This window comes from Sabethes cyaneus, chromosome 2 (genome assembly GCF_943734655.1).
Source record: "Sabethes cyaneus chromosome 2, idSabCyanKW18_F2, whole genome shotgun sequence".
Lineage (NCBI taxonomy): Eukaryota > Metazoa > Arthropoda > Insecta > Diptera > Culicidae > Sabethes > Sabethes cyaneus.
Genome location: NC_071354.1, coordinates 108,860,744 through 108,887,586, shown reverse-complemented (window position 1 = coordinate 108,887,586; position 26,843 = coordinate 108,860,744). Strand labels below are relative to the sequence as shown.

Below are 26,843 nucleotides of genomic sequence, written 5' to 3'. Positions count from 1 at the left end.
TTTGGCATGTGGTTGTTTTTGGTGACAAGAATTTATTCTATGGTAAATTGGGATCCCTCCCCTCTTTAGAAGTGGAATTATGACTCCTCTCCCCTTTAAGAGGGGGGGTTTCCATACAAATGAAATACAAATTTCCTCATAACTCGAGAACTAATCAAGCAAATGGAACCAAATTTAGCATGTGGGTGTTTTTGTAGGCAAGAATATTTTTTATGGTGAATTAAGACCCCTCCCCACTATACAAATGAAAAACAAATTTCCTCATAACTCGAGAACTAAGCAAATGGAACCAAATTTGACAGATAAGTGGTTTTGGAGGCAAGATTTTTTTCTATGGGAAATTGAGCCCCCTTTCCTCTTTAGAAAGCGAGTTATGACCCATCTCCTTTCTAAGAGGGTGGGCTTCCATACAAATGAAATGCAAATTTTCTCTTATCTTGAGAACTTATCGAGCAAATGGAACCAAATTTGGCATGTGGGAGTTTTAGGTGGCAGAAATTCTTTCTATGGTGAATTACGGCATCTTTCCCTTTTAAGAGGGATCCCATACAAATGAAATTCAAATTTCCTTATAACTTGAGAACTAATCAAGCAAATGGAACCAAATTTGGCATGTGGGAGATCTTGGAGTCTTGAATTTATTTTATGATAGTTATTATTATTATTATTATTATTATTATTATTATTATTATTATTATTATTATTATTATTATTATTATTATTATTATTATTATTATTATTATTATTATTATTATTATTATTATTATTATTATTATTATTATTATTATTATTATTATTATTATTATTATTATTATTATTATTATTATTATTATTATTATTATTATTATTATTATTATTATTATTATTATTATTATTATTATTATTATTATTATTATTATTATTATTATTATTATTATTATTATTATTATTATTATTATTATTATTATTATTATTATTATTATTATTATTATTATTATTATTATTATTATTATTATTATTATTATTATTATTATTATTATTATTATTATTATTATTATTATTATTATTATTATTATTATTATTATTATTATTATTATTATTATTATTATTATTATTATTATTATTATTATTATTATTATTATTATTATTATTATTATTATTATTATTATTATTATTATTATTATTATTATTATTATTATTATTATTATTATTATTATTATTATTATTATTATTATTATTATTATTATTATTATTATTATTATTATTATTATTATTATTATTATTATTATTATTATTATTATTATTATTATTATTATTATTATTATTATTATTATTATTATTATTATTATTATTATTATTATTATTATTATTATTATTATTATTATTATTATTATTATTATTATTATTATTATTATTATTATTATTATTATTATTATTATTATTATTATTATTATTATTATTATTATAGAGTTTTGGCACTTCTCAGCAAAAATGCTGGAAACTTTCACCTACCCTCGGGCTTCTTTATGCCAAGAGGGTTATTATTATTATTATTATTATTATTATTATTATTATTATTATTATTATTATTATTATTATTATTATTATTATTATTATTATTATTATTATTATTATTATTATTATTATTATTATTATTATTATTATTATTATTATTATTATTATTATTATTATTATTATTATTATTATTATTATTATTATTATTATTATTATTATTATTATTATTATTATTATTATTATTATTATTATTATTATTATTATTATTATTATTATTATTATTATTATTATTATTATTATTATTATTATTATTATTATTATTATTATTATTATTATTATTATTATTATTATTATTATTATTATTATTATTATTATTATTATTATTATTATTATTATTATTATTATTATTATTATTATTATTATTATTATTATTATTATTATTATTATTATTATTATTATTATTATTATTATTATTATTATTATTATTATTATTATTATTATTATTATTATTATTATTATTATTATTATTATTATTATTATTATTATTATTATTATTATTATTATTATTATTATTATTATTATTATTATTATTATTATTATTATTATTATTATTATTATTATTATTATTATTATTATTATTATTATTATTATTATTATTATTATTATTATTATTATTATTATTATTATTATTATTATTATTATTATTATTATTATTATTATTATTATTATTATTATTATTATTATTATTATTATTATTATTATTATTATTATTATTATTATTATTATTATTATTATTATTATTATTATTATTATTATTATTATTATTATTATTATTATTATTATTATTATTATTATTATTATTATTATTATTATTATTATTATTATTATTATTATTATTATTATTATTATTATTATTATTATTATTATTATTATTATTATTATTATTATTATTATTATTATTATTATTATTATTATTATTATTATTATTATTATTATTATTATTATTATTATTATTATTATTATTATTATTATTATTATTATTATTATTATTATTATTATTATTATTATTATTATTATTATTATTATTATTATTATTATTATTATTATTATTATTATTATTATTATTATTATTATTATTATTATTATTATTATTATTATTATTATTATTATTATTATTATTATTATTATTATTATTATTATTATTATTATTATTATTATTATTATTATTATTATTATTATTATTATTATTATTATTATTATTATTATTATTATAGAGTTTTGGCACTTCTCAGCAAAAATGCTGGAAACTTTCACCTACCCTCGGGCTTCTTTATGCCAAGAGGGGTTAGGCTCTGTGGTTCTCATTCATATTTTTTTTTTGTTGTTACGTCTGCTCCAGCTGTGTTTAATTGTGGTGATTCAGGAACCTCCTCGTAATATTACAGGTTTCAAGAACCACCGCTTCAAGAACCACCGCTTTTTGGATATTGTCCAAATTTTTTTGGAGCTCTAGCTCTTCCAGGGAACGTTGTAGGCTACAGGGCACTACTCCGGTGGCTGAGATGACCACCGGAACTATACGTACGCCCTCAAGGTGCCACATCTGCTTTAACTCCTCGGCCAAGTCGTGGTATTTCGTTATTTTGGCCGAGAATGTTGACTGGACATTGCGATCCAGCGGTACAGCGATGTCTATGAGGGTAATAATTATTATTATTATTATTATTATTATTATTATTATTATTATTATTATTATTATTATTATTATTATTATTATTATTATTATTATTATATATTATAATTCATCGAACACATAGGTCTACATAAATTAACTTACAGTACCACCCCGCTAATCCGACAAATTCATGACCGGATTAACGAATTTTAACTCGATAATCCGACAGTCAAACTAACGTCAGTGGGGTTTGAAATGTCGTGTTGTTTACATCCAGACATAAACAACTCCGGAAATTTCCGAAAGAATTGTCGCAAATACGCAATAAATTTGTGTTGTACTAAGAAATATTCAATTTATTCCTTAAAATACTTTTAAATTCTTGTTTAGCTTAGAAATAAGCGCAAGAATCTTTTGAGAAGAGTGATGAAAAATCGAGCTCCTGGCAAAATTGAACGCAGTTATAAGGAGCACCATTTACCCTTTCCATTTATATGAGTAATATCTTGACCCAAATGAAAACCCCTATTGAAGGCAGAGTATGGTTGAATGAAGTTCAATGCTTTTTAATTTGGAATTTTCCGGATTAGCGAGATCCGGACTATCGAGTCATCGGATTATTGGGTGTCGGATTAGCGGGGGGGGGTACTGTACAACTATTTAAATCGTCAGAATTGAAACAAGTACAATCGGTTTCTGAATACATTGATATCAACATTAAAGTCAAATTGGCCAAACACAAAATTAAAAACTACACACATTCCTCTAATGGGTTCGTTCTGCGCGTACGCGGTTCGATGAAAGTCTAGCCTGAGAAATTGCCGAAGCCGGAAGTTTCGGGGAACAGCGTTCACATTAATCTGCCTCAAAATTTCAGGAGCATCTATGTCGGCTTTCAATAGTTTTCCAATGAACACAGCTCTTGCAATGTCACGCCTTTTCTCCAAAGTATTCATGCCAAGCAGAGCACATCGACTTTCGTAAGGTGGCAGGTCGTTCGGACTATCCCAAGGCAAAAACCTCAAAGCGTAGCGAATAAATTTTTTCTGAACAGCTTCGATCCGTTTGATCCAGATATCATGATATGGACTCCACACCACGGCTGCCGTTTCGAGTATTGACCGCACAAGCGAGAAGTACAGTGACCTCAGACAGTACGGATCGTTAAATTCCTTAGAGATCCTGAAGATAAATCCAAGGTTCCGATTAGCCTTTGTTACAATATAAGAGTAGTGGTCTCTGAACGAAAGTTGTGTGTCGAGCAGGATTCCGAGGTCCTTGAAGGTTGAGACTCTATCGATCAACTCATTCCCAATCCTGTACTGCCAGTGCAGTGGATTCTTTTTACGAGAGTAAGAGATAATTGCACATTTTTTCACGCTGATTTCCATGCGATTCGCAGAACACCAATCTACAAACAAGTCTATCATCCATTGTAGCTGCTTGCAATCCTCAATAGACTTCACCCTTAAGTAAATTTTCAGGTCATCAGCGTAAAACATCCTGCATCCAGTGGGTATAGCGAAACAAACATCGTTGATGAATATAGAGAAAAGTAGCGGTCCAAGGTTACTCCCGTGTGGTACACCAGAATCACTTCCAAAATCATTCGATTCGTGGGATCCCAGTTTCACACGCATTCGTCGATTGGCAAGATATGATGTTACCCACTGCACAAAGCTAGCTGGAGCACCTAACCGGTCGATTTTGGCGACTAAAATCTTATGATTGACTCTGTCAAACGCTGATTTCAGATCCGTGTAGACGGTGTCAACCTGGATGCCTTCGTCCATACTCACCATACAATGTGACGTGAATTGTACTAAGTTTGTGGAAATAGATCTTGCAGGAAAGAAGCCGTGCTGATCGGTTGAAATATACGATTTAACGGCTTGTATAAGCTGCTTACTGATTAGCGTTTCTAACAGCTTGGATCCTGCGCTTAGTGATGTTATGCCACGGTAATTAGAGATATTCCGCTTTTCTCCCTTCTTGAACACTGGAAACATGATCGAGCTCTTCCAACGGTCCGGAAATGTAGATTGGCTTACTGAACAGTTGCAGATGAAACGCAATGGTTCGCAGAGAGCTTCCGCACATCTTCTCAAAACAAGCGTAGGGATTCCATCAGGCCCTGCAGCAGCGGACGGTTTAATTCCTCTGATAGCAGCTTCAATATCCATGTTGGAGAACTGACCCACGTGGAAGTCCAGCACATCAAAGGGCGTATTTTGCAAAGCGCTCTCAACTTGTTGATTGCTGATGATTTCCCCGTCAAACACGCTCGAAAAGTGCTTTGCAAACAAATTGCATATGCCGTCGACTGAATCTGCATGCTCTTCTCCAAGAAACATAGTGGACGGGAGACCACTTTCCTTGCGTTTGTCGTTAACGAATGCCCAGAAAAGTTTTGGGTTATTTTTGAGATTCGTTTGTGTACGCCGAACATACCTAGCATACAGTGCACGGTTATAACTTTTATATCTAGTGCTCGCTGTCGCGAACACACGTTGAGCAAAGGCATTTCGATTTCTAGAATATCTCCGGAGCGCGACAGCTCTTTCGCGTTTTAATTTTCTCAGTGTACCGTTTGACCAGGGTGGCTTCCGTCGTGGTCGGGGAGGCGGAACGTAAATTCGAAACAGTTGGGTAAGAATTGATATCAAAAGTTCCACAGAATCATTGACATTCGCCGCTGCATACAATGGAGACCAATCAACAGCTGAGATGGCTTCGTTAAGAGATTCGAGCAACATAGAGAGGAGGATGCTGCGGATCGATGCGGGTTAAGGGCTCAACGGATTCCGAAAGTTCACAACACGGTGCAGCATCTTCATCTACGAAAAGAAGATCCAGCGTTCTACCATTCACATTTTTAAGCGCATTCAGTTGCTTGAAATTCAGTACAGAAAGTCCATCTAGGAGGACTACGCTGGAGGTTGAGAACGTTGATTTAAGCGGATCTGGGAACACTATGTTGGCGGCACCCGAGTCGGACCATGTTAAACCGGGCTGATTAAAGTCACCAAACAACAAGTGCATATCAGTCATTCCAGAGGAGTTTACAACAGCGTCAACTGAGTTAATAAGCCTTCTAATTACGTCTACTTCAACTGCGAGATCAGGAGGGACGTATACTACACCAACATGTATTGTTCTTCCATTCCCATCTACGTTTATCCACAACTGCTCGATATCTTCATCAACTCGAACTGTAGAGCGAGAAAAGATTAGCCGATTACGGACCGCAATCAAAACCCCGCCACCTCTTAATTTTCCAGAGCGTATGGGATCACGATCTTTACGAAAAACAGTGTACTCCTGACCGAAAAGCTGAACTGATTGAATCTCACTATTCACCCAGGTTTCCGTTAGAACGATAACGTCATACTCAGCATCAGATGCAGCAACATAAAAATCTTCCACTTTGGTTCGCAGCCCTCTAGTGTTTTGATAATAGAAGCCGATTGTAGTGCTTTGAAGAAGTCGGGAACAAGCAGGGACTGCCGAAGACGAGAGCAAAGCTGGCGTAGTTGTGATATTTGATGTGCGATTCTGGAATCGTCGATATTCATTCAATGGGGGTGCAGCACCTTGCGTAGCTTCGGCTAAACATATACTATTTTGCAATTTACCTGAACAAACAAAGCGGTGCTCCACCGAAGAATTGTCAAGTGCATGTAGGTCGTGACAAACCGCATAGAGGGGTAACGTTGCTGCGGTTAGAATTGGATCCATTAACTTTGGACGAAGTGAAACGACTGACTCAGCGATGATCCCATCGACATCAAGCGGTGAGGAAGGAGACTCGCCCGATTCAGCATCAAATTTGGGGATTAGAGATGTGCAGCCTTGTTGTTCTGAGCAGTACTGGAATCGTCGAGACTGATTCAATGGGTGTGCAGTATCTAGTGCAGCTTCGGCTAAACATATACTTTGGTTTAATTTACCTGGACAAACAAAGCGGTGCTCCACCGAAGAATCATCGGGTAGGTCCATTGATTGCTACACGGAGTAGTCAATCTTTTGTCTAGCATTTCTCGCACGCTTTTTGAAGATTGGGCACTCCCTGCTTCAAGCTGAATGGTAAATGTCCACAATTTCGTCAAGGGTTGACTGCCGCTGCTTGTTGGCTCGATCACAGTTGGCACATTTTTCAAAATCTGCTTTACAATCACCGGCCTTGTGGTCACCGGCACATTTTGGGCAACAGACGGGTTTTTCGCAATTGGCAGCCTTATGTCCAAACTCAGTGCAGTTATAGCAACGATTCACATTTATTTCCTCCACCAGTTAGAGACCTCTCACCCCTGTGGTAGGGGGATATGGACTCTCATACAAATAAAAAAGAAATTTTTGCGAAACAAATCGAACTCGAGAAATTCGAGACTCTTCCATAAAACATTAGTCAATGGCAAGACTTCAAAAATTATCTATAGTAACACTAGATCATTCAGGACGAGACGGCCGTGAGTGTTGCCGGCGACCCGCCGTCGGAAGCGCCGCCCACTAGGGGGAGGCAACTCTGCGCAGAAATCACTACTGTGTAGGTTTATTTGATTTCCTAGGTCTACCTGGGTTTCCTGGAATGAGCGACAGCGAGTAAGGAGTGGATCGCGAAATGGTACTTTCAACAAAAAAGTTTTCCGTGAAATGATACATTCCGCTTAAGGTTTTTCGCAAAATGATATTCGGCGAAACGTTGTACAATCATGGCGAATATGACTATCCGCTTTCTGGCTATGCAATTAGGGGACAGGGGAGTTGTTTTCTACTTTACTGTGAGGAAAAATTGCAAATTTGTATATTAAACTACCCATTCCTGGTACCTAATAAGCATTAACATAAGCAGCAAATCAGCGTATCTGGCATTTTATACTGCACGTTGTTGTATATTAGCTTTTTGACTGCATAGGTGTTGTAAATTGGCATCCAACATTGTATTCAAATTCTTCGTGTCGGTAATTAGCTGTAAATTAGCATTGTCAGCACTATAAGAAGGTTATTAGTGAAGTAGCTGTATATTTTGCCAAAATAGCATTTAAGTAGCATTTAAGGCGACTTAAATGCTTATTGGCCTGCATTTGAATAGCATTGGTGATGCTTATTGGTTACTTGGGATGCTTTCATAGTTACGTAACTGCCAAAATGAATCATCTAAGGTTGAACTCCACAGAAACTTGCAAAACTCGAGATTGTGACAAAGATCATCCGAGATTCATGATTTATGTACAATACAGGTTAATTTGTGGCAATACGAAGTTTGTCGGGTTAGCTAGTTTATTGATAAAATACAATATGGCGACCAAATCCTACATGGCCGCCCAAAAAATTTTTACTCCATTTGAAAATCCTGTTCTTCTTCTTTACAGAACCGGACAATTTGTTAGTTGTTTCATTGCTCATTTATGAAATTTCACATGATATAGATCTCAAGAGTTGCTGAAAACTCAACTTTTCTTTAAACTGTTAGGCCCCTTGGCGAACGAGGGGTCCTCTATTTCGAGGTATTAAAAATGCAATTCTCGTTTTTTAACCATTTTCAACCAATTAAAGTGAAATTAGTCGACATCGATTCTGCCAATTTCAAAAGCAGTTTTTTTTTGTTTCAAACAAAAATTCGGTTTATGGAAATATATTCGCTGTGTTCAGATTGGCAAGAAGAATGCAGTATTTACATTTTTATAAACAGAATCCCGCTTTTGGGCCGAAAAACTGCTTCCGAAATTGGGTTTTCCGACGAAAAGTTAATGACTGCTAGTTTCCCGTTAAGTGCAAAAGTTCCAATATTTGAAATCCTCGTGTCAGTAGTGGGCTTGTTTCAACGAGAATCGCTCATTTCATGTTTGGAGATGCAGTAAAACTATCCATGGAATAGTATCGATCATCTCCGGGAATATGCGAGAGAAATATCTTTCGTCGTCCAAAACAAAGCATTTTCCGGAATAATTTTTCAACAACCAGCGGCATTGGGTATTGGGATTTTATCATCGAAATCTGTCCCTCAGTGTATTCTGGGGCTCTTATCTTTGTTCGGCACTTTATTCCGACTCTTTTCAATTTTTTGAAGATATATTGGTGGGGACAGTTGAACTTTTTTGCGGCATCCCATTGGCTCACGGGGGTTTTGTTATTAAAAGTACGAGAAAGAGAACGAAGCCGTTCTCCGTCCATAACTTTGGCTGGTCTTCTACTACCTTGCTTGCGAGTAGTTGTTGGGGATCTTAGGATACGTTAAATAGTGGAAGCCGTTTTCGCTTTTAAAATGTTGTACCGTATACTTTTTGCCGAGATCTTTGTACAATTCGTAGAAGTGGGGTAGGGTAGACGCACCATTAGTGGTGGTAGTACCAGTAGTGGTGGAAACTCGAATTATTCCATTATTTTTGCAGATTTTGATATTTATCAAATAATACTGTTACTGGTAGTTCGATACTTATCAAACTTGTACCAAAATCTGCAAAAATAAAGGAATAATTCAAGTTTCCACCACTAGTGGTACTACCATCACTAATGGTGCGTCTACTTTATGCGCTCGCCAAATGCTTTGACGCCGTTTTGAGCTAACCTTGGTAAGTACAAGCAAACGGCAGAAAGAGGAGAGAAAAAGAGAGCTACCACATACATACTCTCATTTCTTTCAAAGGTCGTTAATTCCTCGTTGAGTACCAATTACCAATGGATAAAATAGATACTGATGCAGTCAAAAGAGTACTGAGGAGAGTTGTGGTGCCTCGTGGCTTCTGGACCCTAATGAATTATAGTTTTAGTACTGACGAACTGACATCCAAGCTAAGGTGCTCAACGTATGTAGACTTGTAATGGTCGTTCCTCGTTCATGTTCAAATAACTACTCAATTCCGTTAGTTTTGGCAATTCATTGGAAAGCAGCGCCACTTGCATTCACATTTGTATTGATGGGTATAAAAAAAGAAGTCCTTTCGCCCTTACAGGAAGTCACATTATGAATTATCATAACACGGGCAAAATACAATCGAAAATAATACTCTCTCTTTTTATAGCACAAAACCAATCAGCAGCAACGTCAACGCGAATAACGTTTTACTTTCCCTTCGGTCTTCCTCTTCAGCATCCTTTGGAGCTTCTTGTCGCTCAGCGTCGTCGGCCGTCCGGAACCAGGCTTTCTTTCGATGCTCTGATTGTTGTCCAATAGTGCCAAGATGTTATAGATGCCGGAACGGGCGTATCCGGCGTCCGCAAAGTGACGCACGATGTCTATTTTAGACGCGGCGGGATACCGTTCTTTAAACGCGCACACTTCTGAATGGAGTAGCTTAACTGTTTTCGCCATCACGGTTAGAGTTCGACTGATAGAGCTGTAGGTTTTTTTGTAAGTAAGCCAGTATAATTACCTTCCATGGGAAATTTATCAAACTCGATTAGCTGTCTTAGTTATTTTTTTATCACCATCCGAAAAAAAGTCCATTTTTTTAATGCAGACGTTACTTGGTTGCCAATTTATCCATTTTAGTGTGGCGATACCCGCTGACCACTGCTCGAATTTACACTCTAAACAAAAAACTGTACACACAAAAAAAGAAAAATTTGCACAAAAAATCGCGATAAATTTGTTTTAGCCTGGATGTCTATTCTCTGTAGCTTTAGGCAGGCCACAGAGCTACACGACCTTTCAAGAAAAGGAAACTTAAAAGACCTTCCCGTACTTTATTTTGTCGGAAGATTTGACCACTGCGACCATTATTTTGATCTATTGTGGTATTCCCGTACTCTAATAAAGTTTTTGTTAACAATGCTGCCAGATTTTCAGTTTTTTGTATGATTAGTAACGCTTGGTAACGTACGGTATTGCTATCGCATATATTACGAATATCTAGAATACTTACATTCCTGATGTGCACTTGCCACATAAGCTAGATCATCAAAATGTACGAGATCATAGCCACCCATATTAGCAAGCTCGGAGTCCGAATAGCCCAGTGTTAGTTTCCCTCTGAGGATAAATAAGTAAAGTAATTTGAATCTGTTAATGCAAATCTGGTAATCCATGCACAATGTAGTGAAAAGTGGGGAGCGATGAGGATATCGGAAAATTGCTAAAATAGATTCGATTGGAGAAGCGAAAGATTAACTTTTAGGTACATTCATTATTTAAATACAAACAGAAACTTTTAAATTAAATATTCAATCAATGCTCTGAACACATTTTTCATAAGTACATATAGTAAAGATAAGAGCCATAGCACGGTTTCAATTAACCGTGTTGTAGAAAGCACGTAATGGAAATACTCGAGGAAAATGACCTAATTGGGGCTAAACTCGAATTTCACGGAATATTGAAATGATATGGTCATAGTTTCTTCGAGAACGGTGTCAACTATAAATTTGTCCGTCTTACAGATGCTATTTGGAACATGAAAAACCTTCCGGAGGTTCCGGAATATCCGTTGAATTTCTATTTCTGGTTGATCTTCCCATAGCTTTTATATTTTTTAATACCTTAGGCTTTTTTGTGTTTGTATGGACTCATCACTGCGACCAGTATCGTTGATCTATTGTGATATCGCCCGGGTGTTTGCTGAATAACCCGCACTGCATTTATTTTTGCTATAATCGCTATTGAGTGAGCGATATGCGTATTGAATTTTATGCGTGCTTGTGTGTAATTGGGTACCCTTCCTTCGATGCTTTTCTCTACTTTACCCACCTCGTTCCACATGACAGCTCTGTCCCCAATTATAGCCATCCATGGCGCAGATAACCAGTGCATTTTACTGTAAGGGTCATTTTTGCACTGTCAATAGGCCATATCGGGATAATATAGAATTCAGGAAGGGTGATGAGGGATCTGAGAATAAACCCATGCTAAAGTACCTTAGGCTTACTAATTTCGAAATATAAGTAAAAGTAAACATGCCGTTCTGTTGGGAAGCCATCATGTGATTCTCCGGAACATACGAAACATCCATAAAAGCGGTCAACGAGCAAAAATTGTTCAAAGCTATGATTGATTCTAAATGATTTTACCAGAAGCAAAAATTCATTTTTCCGATTCATTGGAAAAAAGTAAAATATTTACTACTATTAACCCATTATGACCCGGGTATATTTAAATTTGGACCAAATGAAGTGAAACTCCGTAATCTATTATATTATGGCTCGAATGTGTCGGGAAACTCAAAATCGTCATTTGGAATGGTTTCAAGGCCAAAATATCGCAGGTTTAATATTTTATAGGCCCAGTTTCAAACAAACAAATTACAAAGTTGTTTACATATTTCATACCGAATTTAGTGATAGACGTTGCATATAAATACCAATTTACATTTCAGGTAATGGTTCGTCACAATATGTAGACTTTTTCATGCGTTTTGGAGACAAAGTTTTTTTTCGCCATTTTTTCAATTTTTTTTTCGCCATTTATCACAACTTTGCATTATTGAAAATACAGATAAAATTACAAAAACTGACAAATTATCTCACACACACATCAGATTGATGTCCTATCTCTCTTGTCGTGATATATTAAATATGCTAACTATTGAATTTCAGCAGTAAACAGATTTTGAAGACGGGGTATGATATATTATACGCTAGGACATAATGGGTTAATAGTTGAAATATTTACTACTAGATTTGTATGCATCTCTTTCCTTGTTGGGTACATTTACCACTGCGGCGAGTTATTAGTACACTCAAGTCTCTTTTTACACGGTTTATTTTTATGATTTTTGAATTAACGAGTTGTTTACTATACTGGGACTGAGTAGCACTTTGTGTAAACGAAAATAGAAGTGTAACGTTTGAATGAAATGAATGATTTCAAATGCTAATAACTACTAAAATACTGAACGAAACTGAACAATTTATATGTCGTTGGATAGATAAAAAATCAGCAATTTTATGAAGAAAATAAGAGCAAATTTATGAAGGGCGTGTGAGGGGGGGGTTCCTATCCAAATGAAACAAAAATTTCCTCAAAACTCGAGAACTAATCAAGTAAATGGAACCAAATTTGGCATGTGGGGGTTTTAGAAGGTAAGAATTTCTTCTATGGTGTACTGAGACCCATCCATCTTTTGACAGGGGCGCCCCTATACAAATTAAATACAAATTTCCTCATAACTCGAGAACTAATCAAGCAAATGGAACCAAATTTGGCATGTGGGGGTTTTTGGAGACATGAATTTATTTTATGATGGTTTAAGACCCCTCACCCCTGTGGGAGAAAGATAAGGACTCTCATACAAATAACCGAAATTTTTGCGTATGCACCATATTTTCTGCAATGCAACAAGCGGTAAGCTGTGAAAGCAAACTAGTAAAACCTTCTCGGAGCAAAAGACAGTGAATCGATGCCGCTAACTTACGTGGCTGTTGCCATGTCTCAATGGTTGCAGTCGTTGTACTTATGAACCCTCGTCTACGTATTTTCAAAGCCACCATTGCATTCAATGAAGAATTGAATCTGAATATTCCGCTCTTCTCTTTTAAACTTTCACTTAAACAATGGCACTCACAGATTCTTATAAACATACTTATGCCAGAAATGCAGTTTACATTCGTCTTTGATCTAATGATGTGATATAGTCCTACGTCACCCTTTCGTACAACCCTTAGGGCTGTATACCTTGTAGTTTTTTTTTTCAATATTTCAAACAGTACTTCACATCAAACCTTCTTCGTATTATAAGGAAAATATATTAAAATAAGAGATTCTACTTAAATTTTTACTCAGGTTAATCCTAATATTTCAGATAACAATTCAATTGCCAAGTTGAGCCACGAACTGCGTTATGTTGCTAAATTATTTTTTTTCGTAGCGTATTAAAAATATAACCCACATAAGTGCCCGGATATGGATGCTGCATGGTAGAGAGATTTTACCAAAACGAAAATTTAACGGATAATCCAGAACCCTTAAAGGGCCAAACCGTGGCGTTGCATAATATTTTAACGTTGCATAATAAAAACTTTTATTTTTTTGTAACTGGATGTCACGGGTTTTGTAGTAATAAAAAGTAATTTCAATTATATAAAAAAATTCTTACTTTTGATCCATCGATACCAACGAAAAATCCAATTTATGTTTTGATTTAAACATGTTTTCCTTTTGTGGTATCTCCAGCAAACTGGGTGGTCCAAATGGAGTGCAATACGCGAAGAGAGCTAGTGGGAGATCCTCTGCTTTACGATTTTGTCCATGCAGTATTTTAACTCTACCTCGAATATCTAATCGCTAGAAGGAAAAAAAATTGATAATTACTATACATTCAGGAAACGACTGTTAAAAAGTCCTAAAGTACTATTTATTATTATTATTATTCAATAACAATAAAAAATATAACAGAAATGAAAAATTTAATGTGAAAAACGTAAGCTGAGTTTTCTTTTATGTTGAACTAACTGAAAATTATACAAAGTTGCACCAGGGAAAACGTCGTTGCTGATGTCTAGGAAGTGTTACTCAAAATTAAGACTGCAAACACCTAAACGGAGTATCTCGAATGACCATTGAAGTTTACGATCGTGGTTACTATGTAATCCGCAGTATGTATCATTATGGGAATCCGAATCACTTACTGCCCTAGACTACCGCTGGAACGCAGATCTAAAATAAATGTTGTAATTGTAAGAAGGAATTGTGATATATAAATAATCCCATCCCAGTAAATTATTATTCACAATTTGCATATAATTTTTCCCAGTTCATCTACTGTTTGTTCTTCGCAATAATACATTTCGGCATCAACTTTTCAAAAGGCCTAACTGAACAATATAAACAAACCGAGTGAGGGTTTCTTTCCCTATGGTAGTCCAGCAAAAAATAACTCTCACTCGGTTTGTCTACAATTTGCTGTTAGGTCCTATTGAAAAGTTGGTGCCGATTTACTCCCTCATAAAGTACAAAATAATTTGACCAGTATACGTCGATGCAAAAATGAAAACAAAGTTGTAAATAAGTTATAGGGTGATTTATGTATTTTGAACAGGCGTTATGCGATAGCGTTCGGACATTTACGGCAAAATCAAATAAAAATGTCCAAAATAGCGTACGCGTAATGCCTGTTCAAAATATATAAAACACCCTAAATGATAAAGTTCTCAGATATTTCTGATAGTGGCTGAAAAGAATTTTCCAGTCATAATATAATTTTCCTGGTTTTTAATTTATCAATCCCTAATCTAAATGTCTTACAAACGTCTTAACTTTCAAAAATTGATTTTATTTATTTGTTTCAGGTATTAATTACGGTTACGGATAATGCATGGTTCATTCGTGTAAACGTCGATTGCAAAACATTTCCCAGATATCCAAACTTATGATGAAAATTAATTATGAAATGCTTAATGTCGGGCTACTGCACGCAAGTACGAGCAATTATTTAAGTCAGTCTTTTGTTATCGCAAAGCATCCTGAGAACTTTCATGAAGCATAAGCATTTCAACCGTGAATTTATCCTGCACGTTGCATATTTTTACTTCTAGTCGTTTTGCATTTTTTTTTTACCTAATGCATAATAAGGGCTGACGTTGTTCAAAATGCCTCTCAACAAAAAATTTGCATTTCATTTTTCACTACTGTGGTTTGTCTATTGGCATTAAATAAAACACGCTGATAATATTTGCGCAGAAATGATAAAGTGGCAGTTGTGACCCGATAACTTTCATCCTGTTGCATCAGCTTAAATATCAATTTTTAAAATCAACGATAAAATCATAATATTATAAATTATTTTCTCAATAATTTATCGAGGAGCATTTCACATATTTAGAAATGTTTATAAATATCATGGAATTATGTACCTAAATTATATAAAATCCCGTTAATACAATACACCTTCGAGCAATTCCAGCTGAACTAGTAAAACGATTTCTCTCGACTATTGTTGATTGGAATGAAATTTTCCTAACGTGTTGGATACCACGCAAGAACTCATTTTACACTAAACTTGATTTTTTGGTCAAGGGTAACTTTTCAAAAAGGCGTATTTAGAAATGAGATTACGTTTTACCTTTGTTATACTATATAACAAAGGTTTAGAAATTGGTCGAAAAACACGAAATTGATCCGAGGCCCGGAGGGCCGAATCACATATACCAATCGATAGAGCTCGACGAACTGAGCAATGTCTGTGTGTGTGTGTATGTGTGTATGTGTGTATGTGTGTATGTGTGTGTGTGCAGCTCATTTTCTATCGCCTGTTTCTCGAAGGTGGCTGAACCGATTTGACCGCTGTTACTTTTGTTTGAAAGGTATTATTGCCTAGTATATCACTATTGAATTGCTTTGCGGTCCGACGTTTCGTTTAAAAGTTATAAGTAATAATGTGAAAACTACGTGACACGCGTTTCTCCGGAACTACGCAACCAATTTTAACGATCTTACTACCAAACGAAAGCTCTTGCTATTACTAAACTTTTTACCAAATTTTATTGGAAACGGACAAGCAGTTTAAAAGTTAGTCTTAAAAAACCACTTTTAATAAGGTTCAAATGATCGCCTGTTTCTCAGAGATGGCCAAACCGATTTATGCGCTATTAGTTTTATTTGGCAGGTAATATAGCCGGATAGATCACTATTGAATGGTTTTTTGATTGGTCGTTTAATTTGAAAGTTATGAGCAATCGTATACACCACACCAAAATTAACAATAATTTATAATGATTTTAACCAAGATAATTTACCTGATTTCAATTATTTTAATATCAAACGAGAGATTTTGACACTACGAATATATATGCAAAATTTCATAACAATTGGTCTTACCGGTAAAAAGATATTAATCCTCGAGCGCTCGCGCCAACTTTTGCAACACAGTTACTCGCGCGCAATAGCCACAACCAAAGATAACGTGCGCACTAGAGTTTTGACTAGGAAAACTTGGTTTTAAGTTTATCGAACCTTTGAAAGAGTTTCTTGAAATTGAATGCTCTGTCATTTGGTAGAATTTAAATTTTGATTAATCCCCCTAAAAGTGAAATAAAAAATTATTTTTCTTCAGTTTCAATATAACACATTGATGTGTTCTGCAAAGTTTTAGAACATATTATTACAAGAAATTTTGCTGAAAACTGTAACCTTCTATCTCTTCAGCGAAGACAGAGAAATCTTATTTATTGTTTCTGAATTTGTAAAATCAGTTTTTCTAGTTTAGCTCTTTTTGTAATTGTTGTATGACTTTTTCATGTATTACAAAGTTATACAAATAGTAAAAATACACAACTTTGCTGAAAATAGTATACCTCTATGTTTGCTTGTTTAGGAACTGTAGAACTTTGATTATAAAAATACCCTGATTTTAACCCCGAATTACTCGACTATTAACTGACGGATACATTTTAAACATTTTACATTTGCTGATAGTTTTGCTACATACAGACGGCATTTTGCCATATGAAGTAACGTGAAAAAATTCCAGTTGGGGCCAATAGCGATACACCTCACATGCTGCTTGCTTCGTTTCTGTGCTGTCGGTTTATGCTGATCTATTTTCCTAACAAATTTAAAGTATTATTACTTTGAATAATTCAGACATTTTGCTCATAACAAGTTTATTGAAGAATACACGTTAGTTAAACAACGATTGGTAAATATGGCATTCAAAAACCTACACATGTTGTTCAGAATACAACAGCGTGAGTAACCGAAGGTTAATAAAAATTGATGAAATTTTTTCAAGAAAACTTTATTGATGTGAATCGAATAGAATGGCATTACAGGAAATTATGCATAGTTCAAAAACCTATAAACTAGACCTTTACTACGCAATGTATATGTTAAAGAATAACATTTCTACTTACAACTTACTTTTACTTGCACTTACCCACATTAGTAACAACTTACTCAGCAATTTCATGAGAAAAAGAACTATCAAAATTTGTAAGTGCTTCTATTTTGTTCAAATTTTGTAAGCTTTTCAATTTCCAAAATTTTTATGAAAACCAACGCACAATGCAACGTTAACTAATAGATGAATTATGTTCCGAAGACATGTCGATTTCTATCTCATATAGCAAGTAAGACCGTATAACAAAGGTTCCTTTAACCACTAGGTGGATTAAATCAGGTTTTTTAAAAGATTTTTGCAAAAAATCCGAAAGAGTATCCATCGATAGCTCTTCACCAGATTTTAAGACATAATTTAGGCTATCTTTAAAAAAAAATATGCAAATCGGAGAGGAAAGTTTTGAGATAATTGACAAAATCTTGAATTTGGTGCCGATTGATACCCCCCACGATAAGTGGTAGTACCTCCTTTTTAAAAGGAAAGACACGCTTTGTCAAACCTTTTTACTTTCATTTACTTATAGATAAACGTGGAAATATTAGATTTAGAAAGAAACTATTTGCGCATTTTCACATTCCAATTCCAATCGAAAAGAGTTGAGTAAAAAATGGCTTTTTTGCGTTTTGAGCTGGAAATGATCATATAGAAATCGACACGTCTTCAGAACTTAATTCAACTGTTTGTTAACGCTGTGCTAGTTATCATCAGTATGCATCCTAACGATAAACAATCTTCAAAGTATATTTTACTCTGCTAAATAACTTTATAGAATATTAGAAAGCAATGAAAACATCGTGTGCAAAATGTTTGAGCAGAATTGATTTTAGAGTGGTTTCTTTAAACAAATAATTAAATTTCGCAACCAGTAAGAGGTAGATAGCTACTATAGGCAGCAAAGTTGCTTATTTTAGTATGTTCTACAATTTTTGTGAAGACGCTATTTTTTGGACGCGTTTGAAAAACTAAAATTTGTGTCACCCTATTAGAGGGATTCACGGTCACCCTAAAAGTGTAAGAAAATGTGCTATATTTTATTGATTAGCTGCTCCAAAGAAACACCCGTTGAAAAATTACACATCTTTACTATATTATTCTGTTTTTGAGGTTAGATCCCATTAAAGGTTTGGTCATTAAAGTTTCTGGAATAAATTTCATCAATCATTTTTAAATATCTTTTGACCAGTGGAACCAATCCTTATGAAATTTGGCAGATATGTTTGCAGTGTTAAAACCTCTCGTTTAATACTAAAATAATTGAAACTAGACAAGTTATCTTGGTTAAAATCGCAATAAATTATTATAAACCGGTTTGGCCATCTCCAAGAAACAGGCGAAAATTACCCAGCTAGCACCAACTCGTATATCAATGTACGAAAGCTATCGTAAATATCTCCTAACAAACTCGAAATCGTAACTAAAGCTGGATAAAGTGGGATCAAGTTGATTTTCTGTCGTATATAATGATAATGACTGTCATACATACGATTATCGACACAAAATCGTAGAGTAGTACGGACCGACTCGCGCTTAATCGGATATTATCGTATATAAATACTTATATAGTCGTAACGCTCAAAATTATTCGTAATCACGTATTTCGCCTCCAAAATAGTACGGATATGCCAATTTTGCGCATGAAATACGATTTATTTAGCATGTATATCTGTACGTAATACTGATTTTTACCTTTTTTATACATATGAAAATGCTGGCTGGGTATTACCAGTTATTTGTCAAAACACGTTTTTAAGCATAACTTTTAAACTACTTGTTTGTTTTTAATAAAACTTCTTGAAAATTTTTATGATAGCGACAGCTTTCATTTGGCTGGTAAATGGCTTGGTAATGCGTACCATCGGTGCCTTGTGCACTGGGCATAAAATAGACCCCACAGTGGTTCACAGCCTCTTACCTAGCAACTCCTACCCCAACCTCCTCGTGGTACCAGCCGGGATACGAGCAACCTCGGGTGGAGATCGGGTAACCAACCCCGGTGGAAACCAAGGTCGTATGCTGACAGGGGAGGAGGGCTCCTTCGAGCTACGTTGGCCCTCCGGCGATACTGTGGGGTTGGTTGCGGGCTTTGCAAGCCTGAACCACTAAAAAACCCAAAGCAATGGACTCCGTAAGTAATAAAAATAACTCTAATCGGAACAATCGGCAAAGACCCAGGCGACGAAAACGGACTAACGATTGGAAATTAGGAACATGGAACTGTCGGTCTCTAAATTTCCTCGGAAGTACCCACGTGCTTTCTAAAGAAGTGAAGAGCCGCAAGTTCGACATCGTAGCGCTGCAGGAGGTATGCTGGAAAGGAACGATGGTACGTACGTATAGAGATGGTCATACCATCTACCAGAGCTGCGGCAATACACACGAGCTGGGCACAGCTTTTATAGTGATGGGCGAGATGCAGAAGCGGGTGATCGGGTGGTGGCCGATCAACCCCCGAATGTGCAGATTAAGAATCAAGGGCCGATTCTTCAATATAAGCATAATTAACGTGCACAGCCCTCACCTCGGAAGTACCGATGATGACAAAGACGAATTCTACGCGCAGTTGGAGCGTGAATACGACCGCTGCCCAAGACATGATGTCAAAATTATCATCGGGGACTGTAATGCTCAGGTTGGTCAGGAGGAGGAATTCAAACCGGTGATTGGACGGTTCAGCGCTCACCCGCAAACGAACGAAAACGGCCTAAGACTTGTCGACTTCGCCGCCTCCAACATGGCCATACGTAGTACCTTCTTCCAGCATAACCTCTACCATCGGTACACCTGGAGATCACCCAACCAGACAGAATCACAAATCGACCACGTTCTGATAGATGGTCGGCACTTTTCAGACATTATCGACGTCAGAACCTATCCGGGCGCTAACATTGATTCGGATCACTACCTAGTGATGGTAAGGATACGTCAAAAACTATCTGTTGTGAACAACATACGATACCGTCGCCCGCCACGGTATAATCTAGCGCGACTAAAGCAACCAGAGGTCGCCGAAAACTACGCGTTATCTCTCGAAACCGCGCTGCCGGAAGAGGGAGAGCTGGATGAAGCCCCTCTTGAAGACTGTTGGAATGCCGTGAAAACAGCCATTAACAGCGTAGCGGAGAACGTCCTAGGCAGTGTGGCACCGAATCGACGTAACGAATGGTTTGACGAGGAATGCCAGCAGATATTGGATGAGAAGAACGCAGCGCGGGTACAAATGCTGCGTAGAGCCACCCGTCAGAATGTGGAGCGATACAAACAGAAGCGGAGGCAGCAAACCCGACTCTTCAAGGAAAAGAAGCGCCACCAAGAGGAGAAGGAGTGCGAAGAACTCGAACAGCTGTACCGCTTTCACGACACACGGAAGTTCTATCAGAAACTCAACGGATCTCGCAAAGGCTTCGTGCCGCGGGCCGAAATGTGCAGAGATAAAGATGGAGATATCTTGACTGATGACCGTGCGGTGATCGAAAGGTGGAAGCAGCACTACGATGAACACCTGAATGGCGTGCAGGCGGAAGACCATGATAGCGGAGGAAGTGACCACATTGGTGCAGCAAGCGACGAAGATGTGCCACCCCCATCGATAAGGGAAGTTAAAGAAGCCATCCAGCGGCTGAAGAACAACAAAGCAGCGGGAAAGGATGGCATTGGAGCGGAACTTATTAAAATGGGCCCGGACAAGTTGGCCGGCTGTCTGCATCAATTGATTGTCAAGATTTAGGATACGGAACGACTACCGGAGGAGTGGAAAGACGGGGTTATCTGCCCTATCTACAAGAAAGGTGATAAGCTGGATTGTGAGAACTACCGAGCCATCACTATCCTGAATGCCGCCTACAAAGTGCTGTCCCAAGTCCTCTTTCATCGACTATCGCCAATAGCCAATAGATTTGTGGGAAGTTACCAGGCCGGCTTCATGGAGGGTCGGTCTACAACAGACCAAATCTTCACCCTGCGGCAGATCCTCCAGAAGTGCCGCGAATTCCGAGTCCCCACGCACCACCTGTTCATCGATTTCAAAGCCGCATATGATAGCGTAAACCGACAAGAGCTATGGAAAATTTTAGACAAAAACGGCTTTCCGGGTAAGCTTACTAGACTTATCATGGCTACGATGGATGGGATCCAGTGCTGTGTGAGAATCTCGGGTGGATTGTCGGACCCATTCGAATCTCGCAGGGGACTTCGACAAGGAGATGGTCTTTCCTGCCTGCTATTCAACATTGCGCTTGAAGGTGTTATAAGGCGAGCGGCGATCGAAATGCGGGGCACGATTTTCAATAAATCCAGTCAATTTATCTGCTTTGCTGACGACGTGGATGCTGTCGGCAGAACATTTGAGGCGGTGGAAGATCAGTACACCAGACTGAAACGCGAAGCAGAGAAGATTGGATTGCAGATAAATACGTCTAAAACGAAGTATATGCTGGCGGGCGGGACCGAGCGCGACAGGGCTCGCTAGGGCAGCACCGTAGTAATCGACGGGGATGAGTTCGAGGTAGTCGACGAGTTCGTATACCTTGGCTCGCTGGCAACAGAGGACAACAATACCAGCCGTGAGATTAAAAGACGTATTATCAGCGGAAGTCGGGCCTACTACGGACTCCACAAACACTTGCGGTCGAACAATCTGAGCCCCCGTACAAAGTGCACATTGTACAAAACGCTAATTAGACCGGTTGTCCTCTACGGGCACGAAACGTGGACATTGCTAGAAGAGGACCTACGAGCACTCGGAGTTTTCGAACGGCGGGTGCTAAGAACCATCTTTGGCGGAGTGCAAGAGAACGGTGTATGGAGGCGAAGAATGAACCACGAGCTCGCGCGTCTCTACGGCGAACCAAGTATTCAGAAAGTGGTTAAAGCTGGACGGATACGTTGGGCAGGACATGTTGCTAGAATGCCGGACAACTATCCTGCAAAAATGGTTTTCGCATCAAATCCGGTAGGAACAAGACGAAGAGGGGCACAGCGAGCGAGGTGGCAAGACCAGGTGGAGCGAGATCTGGCGAGCACTGGGTGCCCGCGGAACTGGAGATCAGTTGCCATGGACCGAAACAGATGGAGAAATTATACTGCGCAGGCCTTGTCATAAGACGTTAGGCCAATTAAGTAAGTAAGTAAGCTTTCATTTGGTAGTAAGATCGTTGAAATCGGTTGGGTTATTTTCGGAGAAAATCGTGTCCTGTAGTTTTCACATTTTTGCTTATAACTTTTAAACGAAACATCGGACCACGAAACAATTCAAAAGTGTTGTACTAGGTCATAATACCTTTCAAATGAGGCTAATAGCGGTCGACTACGGGCGACTAATAAATCGGTTCAGCCATCTCCGAGAAACAGGCGATAGAAAATGAGCTACACACACCTACACACACACACACACACACACACACACACACACACACACACACACACACACACACACACACACACACACACACACACACACACACACACACACACACACACACACCACACACACACACACACCACACACACACACACCACACACACACACACACACACACACACACACACACACACACACACACACACACACACACACACACACACACACACACACACACACACACACACACACACACACACACACACACACACACACACACACACACACACACACACACACACACACACACACACACACACACACACACACACACACACACACACACACACACACACACACACACACACACACACACACACACACACACACACACACACACACACACACACACACACACACACACACACACACACACACACACACACACACACACACACACACACACACACACACACACACACACACACACACACACAATGGCAAAATACCTTTAAGAACAAATGCAAATCGGAGGGAATGATTTTGAGATAATTAACATTTTATGTATTGCGGATTTTCGGCTTTCCAGTCAGTTTTATATTGAAAACGGCTTTTTTATACTGCCTGACGTTTCGGCCTTTGGTTTTGGCCTTTTTCAAAGGTAACTGCAATAGTTAGTTTGTTTATTATAATAACAGGATATAACTTTAACACATTGAACATAAAAATATATTTTTTGACTTCTACTCACTACGGTTACGTTTTCTTGTCTAATCGTTGATTGCCAACGGAAGGAAGTTCAAATTTAAATAGCTCCAATTGCATTGGTTTGGTGACAAAATAATGTACACACCTAAACCTTTTGACCATAGTGCACAACTGAATCGTTTTTAAAAAATGGTGCGCAAAAATCGATCAACTGCGGTGAGCTGAAACAGGGCTATTAGGGTTGTGGACTATGATAGACACTCATGAGAGTTGTATAGGAGACGGTAGACTTTGCTGTGCTCTTTTCGATTGCTTATTGTTTTTGATGGTATGTAAGATGCCTGCGTACGTACTGCTCAAATTGTCTACATCGCTACGATAATTAACAGTGTTGGGAGTGTTAGTAATGTGACACATCTCAAGTATTGGAAGAGCTGTGGTTCGATAACTGCGGTCAATTATTTTAGTTTTGTTTACATCGAAATTGTGTTGGTGTTGTATCATATGGTCAATTAAAGCTGTTCTGTCACCTAGTTTAGCTGCTTCTGTATTCATTTCTACTAGTCTAGCATGTTTACTTATATTAGATTTGTGTCCACTGAGACGGGTTTTCAGCTGATTTCTTGTCATTGCAATGTAGCACTTCTCGCAGTCGGCACACGGGATGCTGTATATTACTTGGGACTGTTGCAGCGGTGGTATTGGATCTTTGACAGGTGGTAGCAGGTGTTTTGTCGTTTTTATCGGTTTGCTGGCAAGCTTTACGTTGGGGTAACTGGCTTGGAAGGTTTTGTTTATTCCTGTGCTGAGTTGTGGAATATACGGAATTGCGCGATACGTGTATTGTTTTTGGCTGGACGGTGCAGTGGTTAGCTGTGATGGGATATGCTGTTCGATTTCTGTACTGGCAGCTTCATCGGATTGGAGCGGTGGTGGTTCTGGCTGAGGAGTTTCGATGCGATTTTTAGTTCGGTTTAGCAGTCTGTTGATCAACGCCGTCGGATAATTATTCTGGCGTAGATGTTGAAAAATGACATGTTTTTGCTGATCAGATGATTTGTTGGTAGTGATCTTGATGACACGATTGATAAAATTGGTAGCAACATTGATTTTCATGTGCATAGGGTGGAACGAGTGGTAGTTGAGTAGCCGGCCGGAGGCGATACTTTTGGAATACCATTGAGTAGTGATGCTTTGGTTTTCATTCCGGATAACAAGTGTATCCAAAAACGGGAGGCGGTTTTCGAGCTCGTTTTCTTTTGTAAACTGTATGTGGGGGTTGTAGTTGTTGAATGCCGCTAGAGTGTTGTCAACTTCGTCCTCTGGTAATGCAAGTATGAGGTCGTCAACATACTTTTTGAGCACTGGAACATTTTATAATTTTGAATTTTTTTTTTTCTAAAAATACACTTAATTTCAAAATGGCGTCAAAGGAAAAATTGTGTGGTTCGCTGGTACTTGTACATGCCCTGGTGGGCGTTGTGGGTTCGAATCCGGTTATAATCTCAGATTATAGCTTGGTTCGACTCATGCACCTTCCAGCATTGGACAAAAGGTAGAAGCCAAAGCGACTACTTGTTAAGCATAGCTACCAATATCCCCCCCCTCCCCACCATTCCGCTCGTCCCCCTCCTTCACCAAAAAAAATTTCATTTCTTTCTCCTACCGTCCCTTAATCAATTGTAGAACCATTGTTTCAAAAAAAATTAATATATATGTATGACCGCATTTCAAGGTCAAGACTAAAAACTTGAGATTAGTCTAATGAATAAAAGCAAATCAACCGTTAACCGCAAATTCCCTCTATAACAATAAGCAACAATGAAGACTTTCAGGACAATGCAACAAGGTTAATTAAAATACAAAAAATAATTAAAATCAAGTGGATCGAGTTTTCTTGCTGGGAAACATTATCCTATTCGTTGATAATGTTTGCCAACTTTCCATCTTAAAGATTTAATTCAACCATACTCACCAAAAATCCTGAGGTATTATCCAGTAAACACCTAAACCGAACTGTAAAACTGCGCTCCAGCAAGGTTGATTTTTCAGGAACTAGCGCTTCAGTCAATTGGTCTGCTGGTAAAAATGTATTCCAAAGAAGCTGTCTTTGTAGTTCTTCACGGTCTTCAGAATGTACTAGTTCATACACAGACTGATGAACAATATCAGACTAAAACGACAAGATATTTTTTTATTAGGTAAAAAATCAAAAGAATGGAAAACTCCAAAAGTTGGTTTCATGTAAAAGAGTTAATAAAATGAAATGTTTTCTAAAAACCATGGTAGGTAACCGTCTGCAATGGAGATCTCTATTTCCATCCCTTTGTTTTGTCGGACATAAGTAAAAGTAAGTAGTGTCTTCTAAAAAAATAGAACAAATTTTTCTGCCGAAAGAATATCGGAAAGCATTCGTATCTACCGAGATGTTCTTGTCGGATCATTAGAACCACTAAGCAAAGCAAAGCCTAGGTGCTGCATTCCGTTATCGAAACTTGACCTTTTGGTTTTTTATACGACAGACTTTAGAGACTTTTTTTATACGACAGAGCTGTTAGAGTGCAGGACAATTGCAGGGCCAGTTGCTACGATCCTATTGACTCTAACGGCCTCTCCCAGTCGAGATTCGAAACTACGACGAGTGGCTTATTAAGCTAGCGTCATACCTCGAAGCCAACTGAGAGGCACCACTGCGACCATTATTTTGATTTATTGTGATTTGCCGATGTAATTGACATAACATACAAATGCGGAAAAATTCTGCAAAACGACAAAACTGCCGAAATGTTTTGGTACTTCAACTTCGTTTTTCCGAGATCTCGTTGAACATAAGGAAAAA

General features: G+C 36.6%; 1 protein-coding gene across 1 annotated transcript in view; it reads right to left on the bottom strand.

The window, feature by feature from the left end:
- LOC128735848 (aryl hydrocarbon receptor protein 1) overlaps nucleotides 1-26,843 on the bottom strand; it is a 127,023-nt gene that overhangs the window by 18,560 nt on the left and 81,620 nt on the right. Inside the window, exons 5-7 of the mRNA XM_053830331.1 lie at nucleotides 25,980-26,177; nucleotides 14,200-14,387; nucleotides 11,035-11,141 (exon numbers count right to left, since the gene is read on the bottom strand). Of these exons, the coding sequence (XP_053686306.1) occupies nucleotides 11,035-11,141; nucleotides 14,200-14,387; nucleotides 25,980-26,177 (493 nt within the window). The remainder of the gene's footprint in view (nucleotides 1-11,034; nucleotides 11,142-14,199; nucleotides 14,388-25,979; nucleotides 26,178-26,843) is intronic.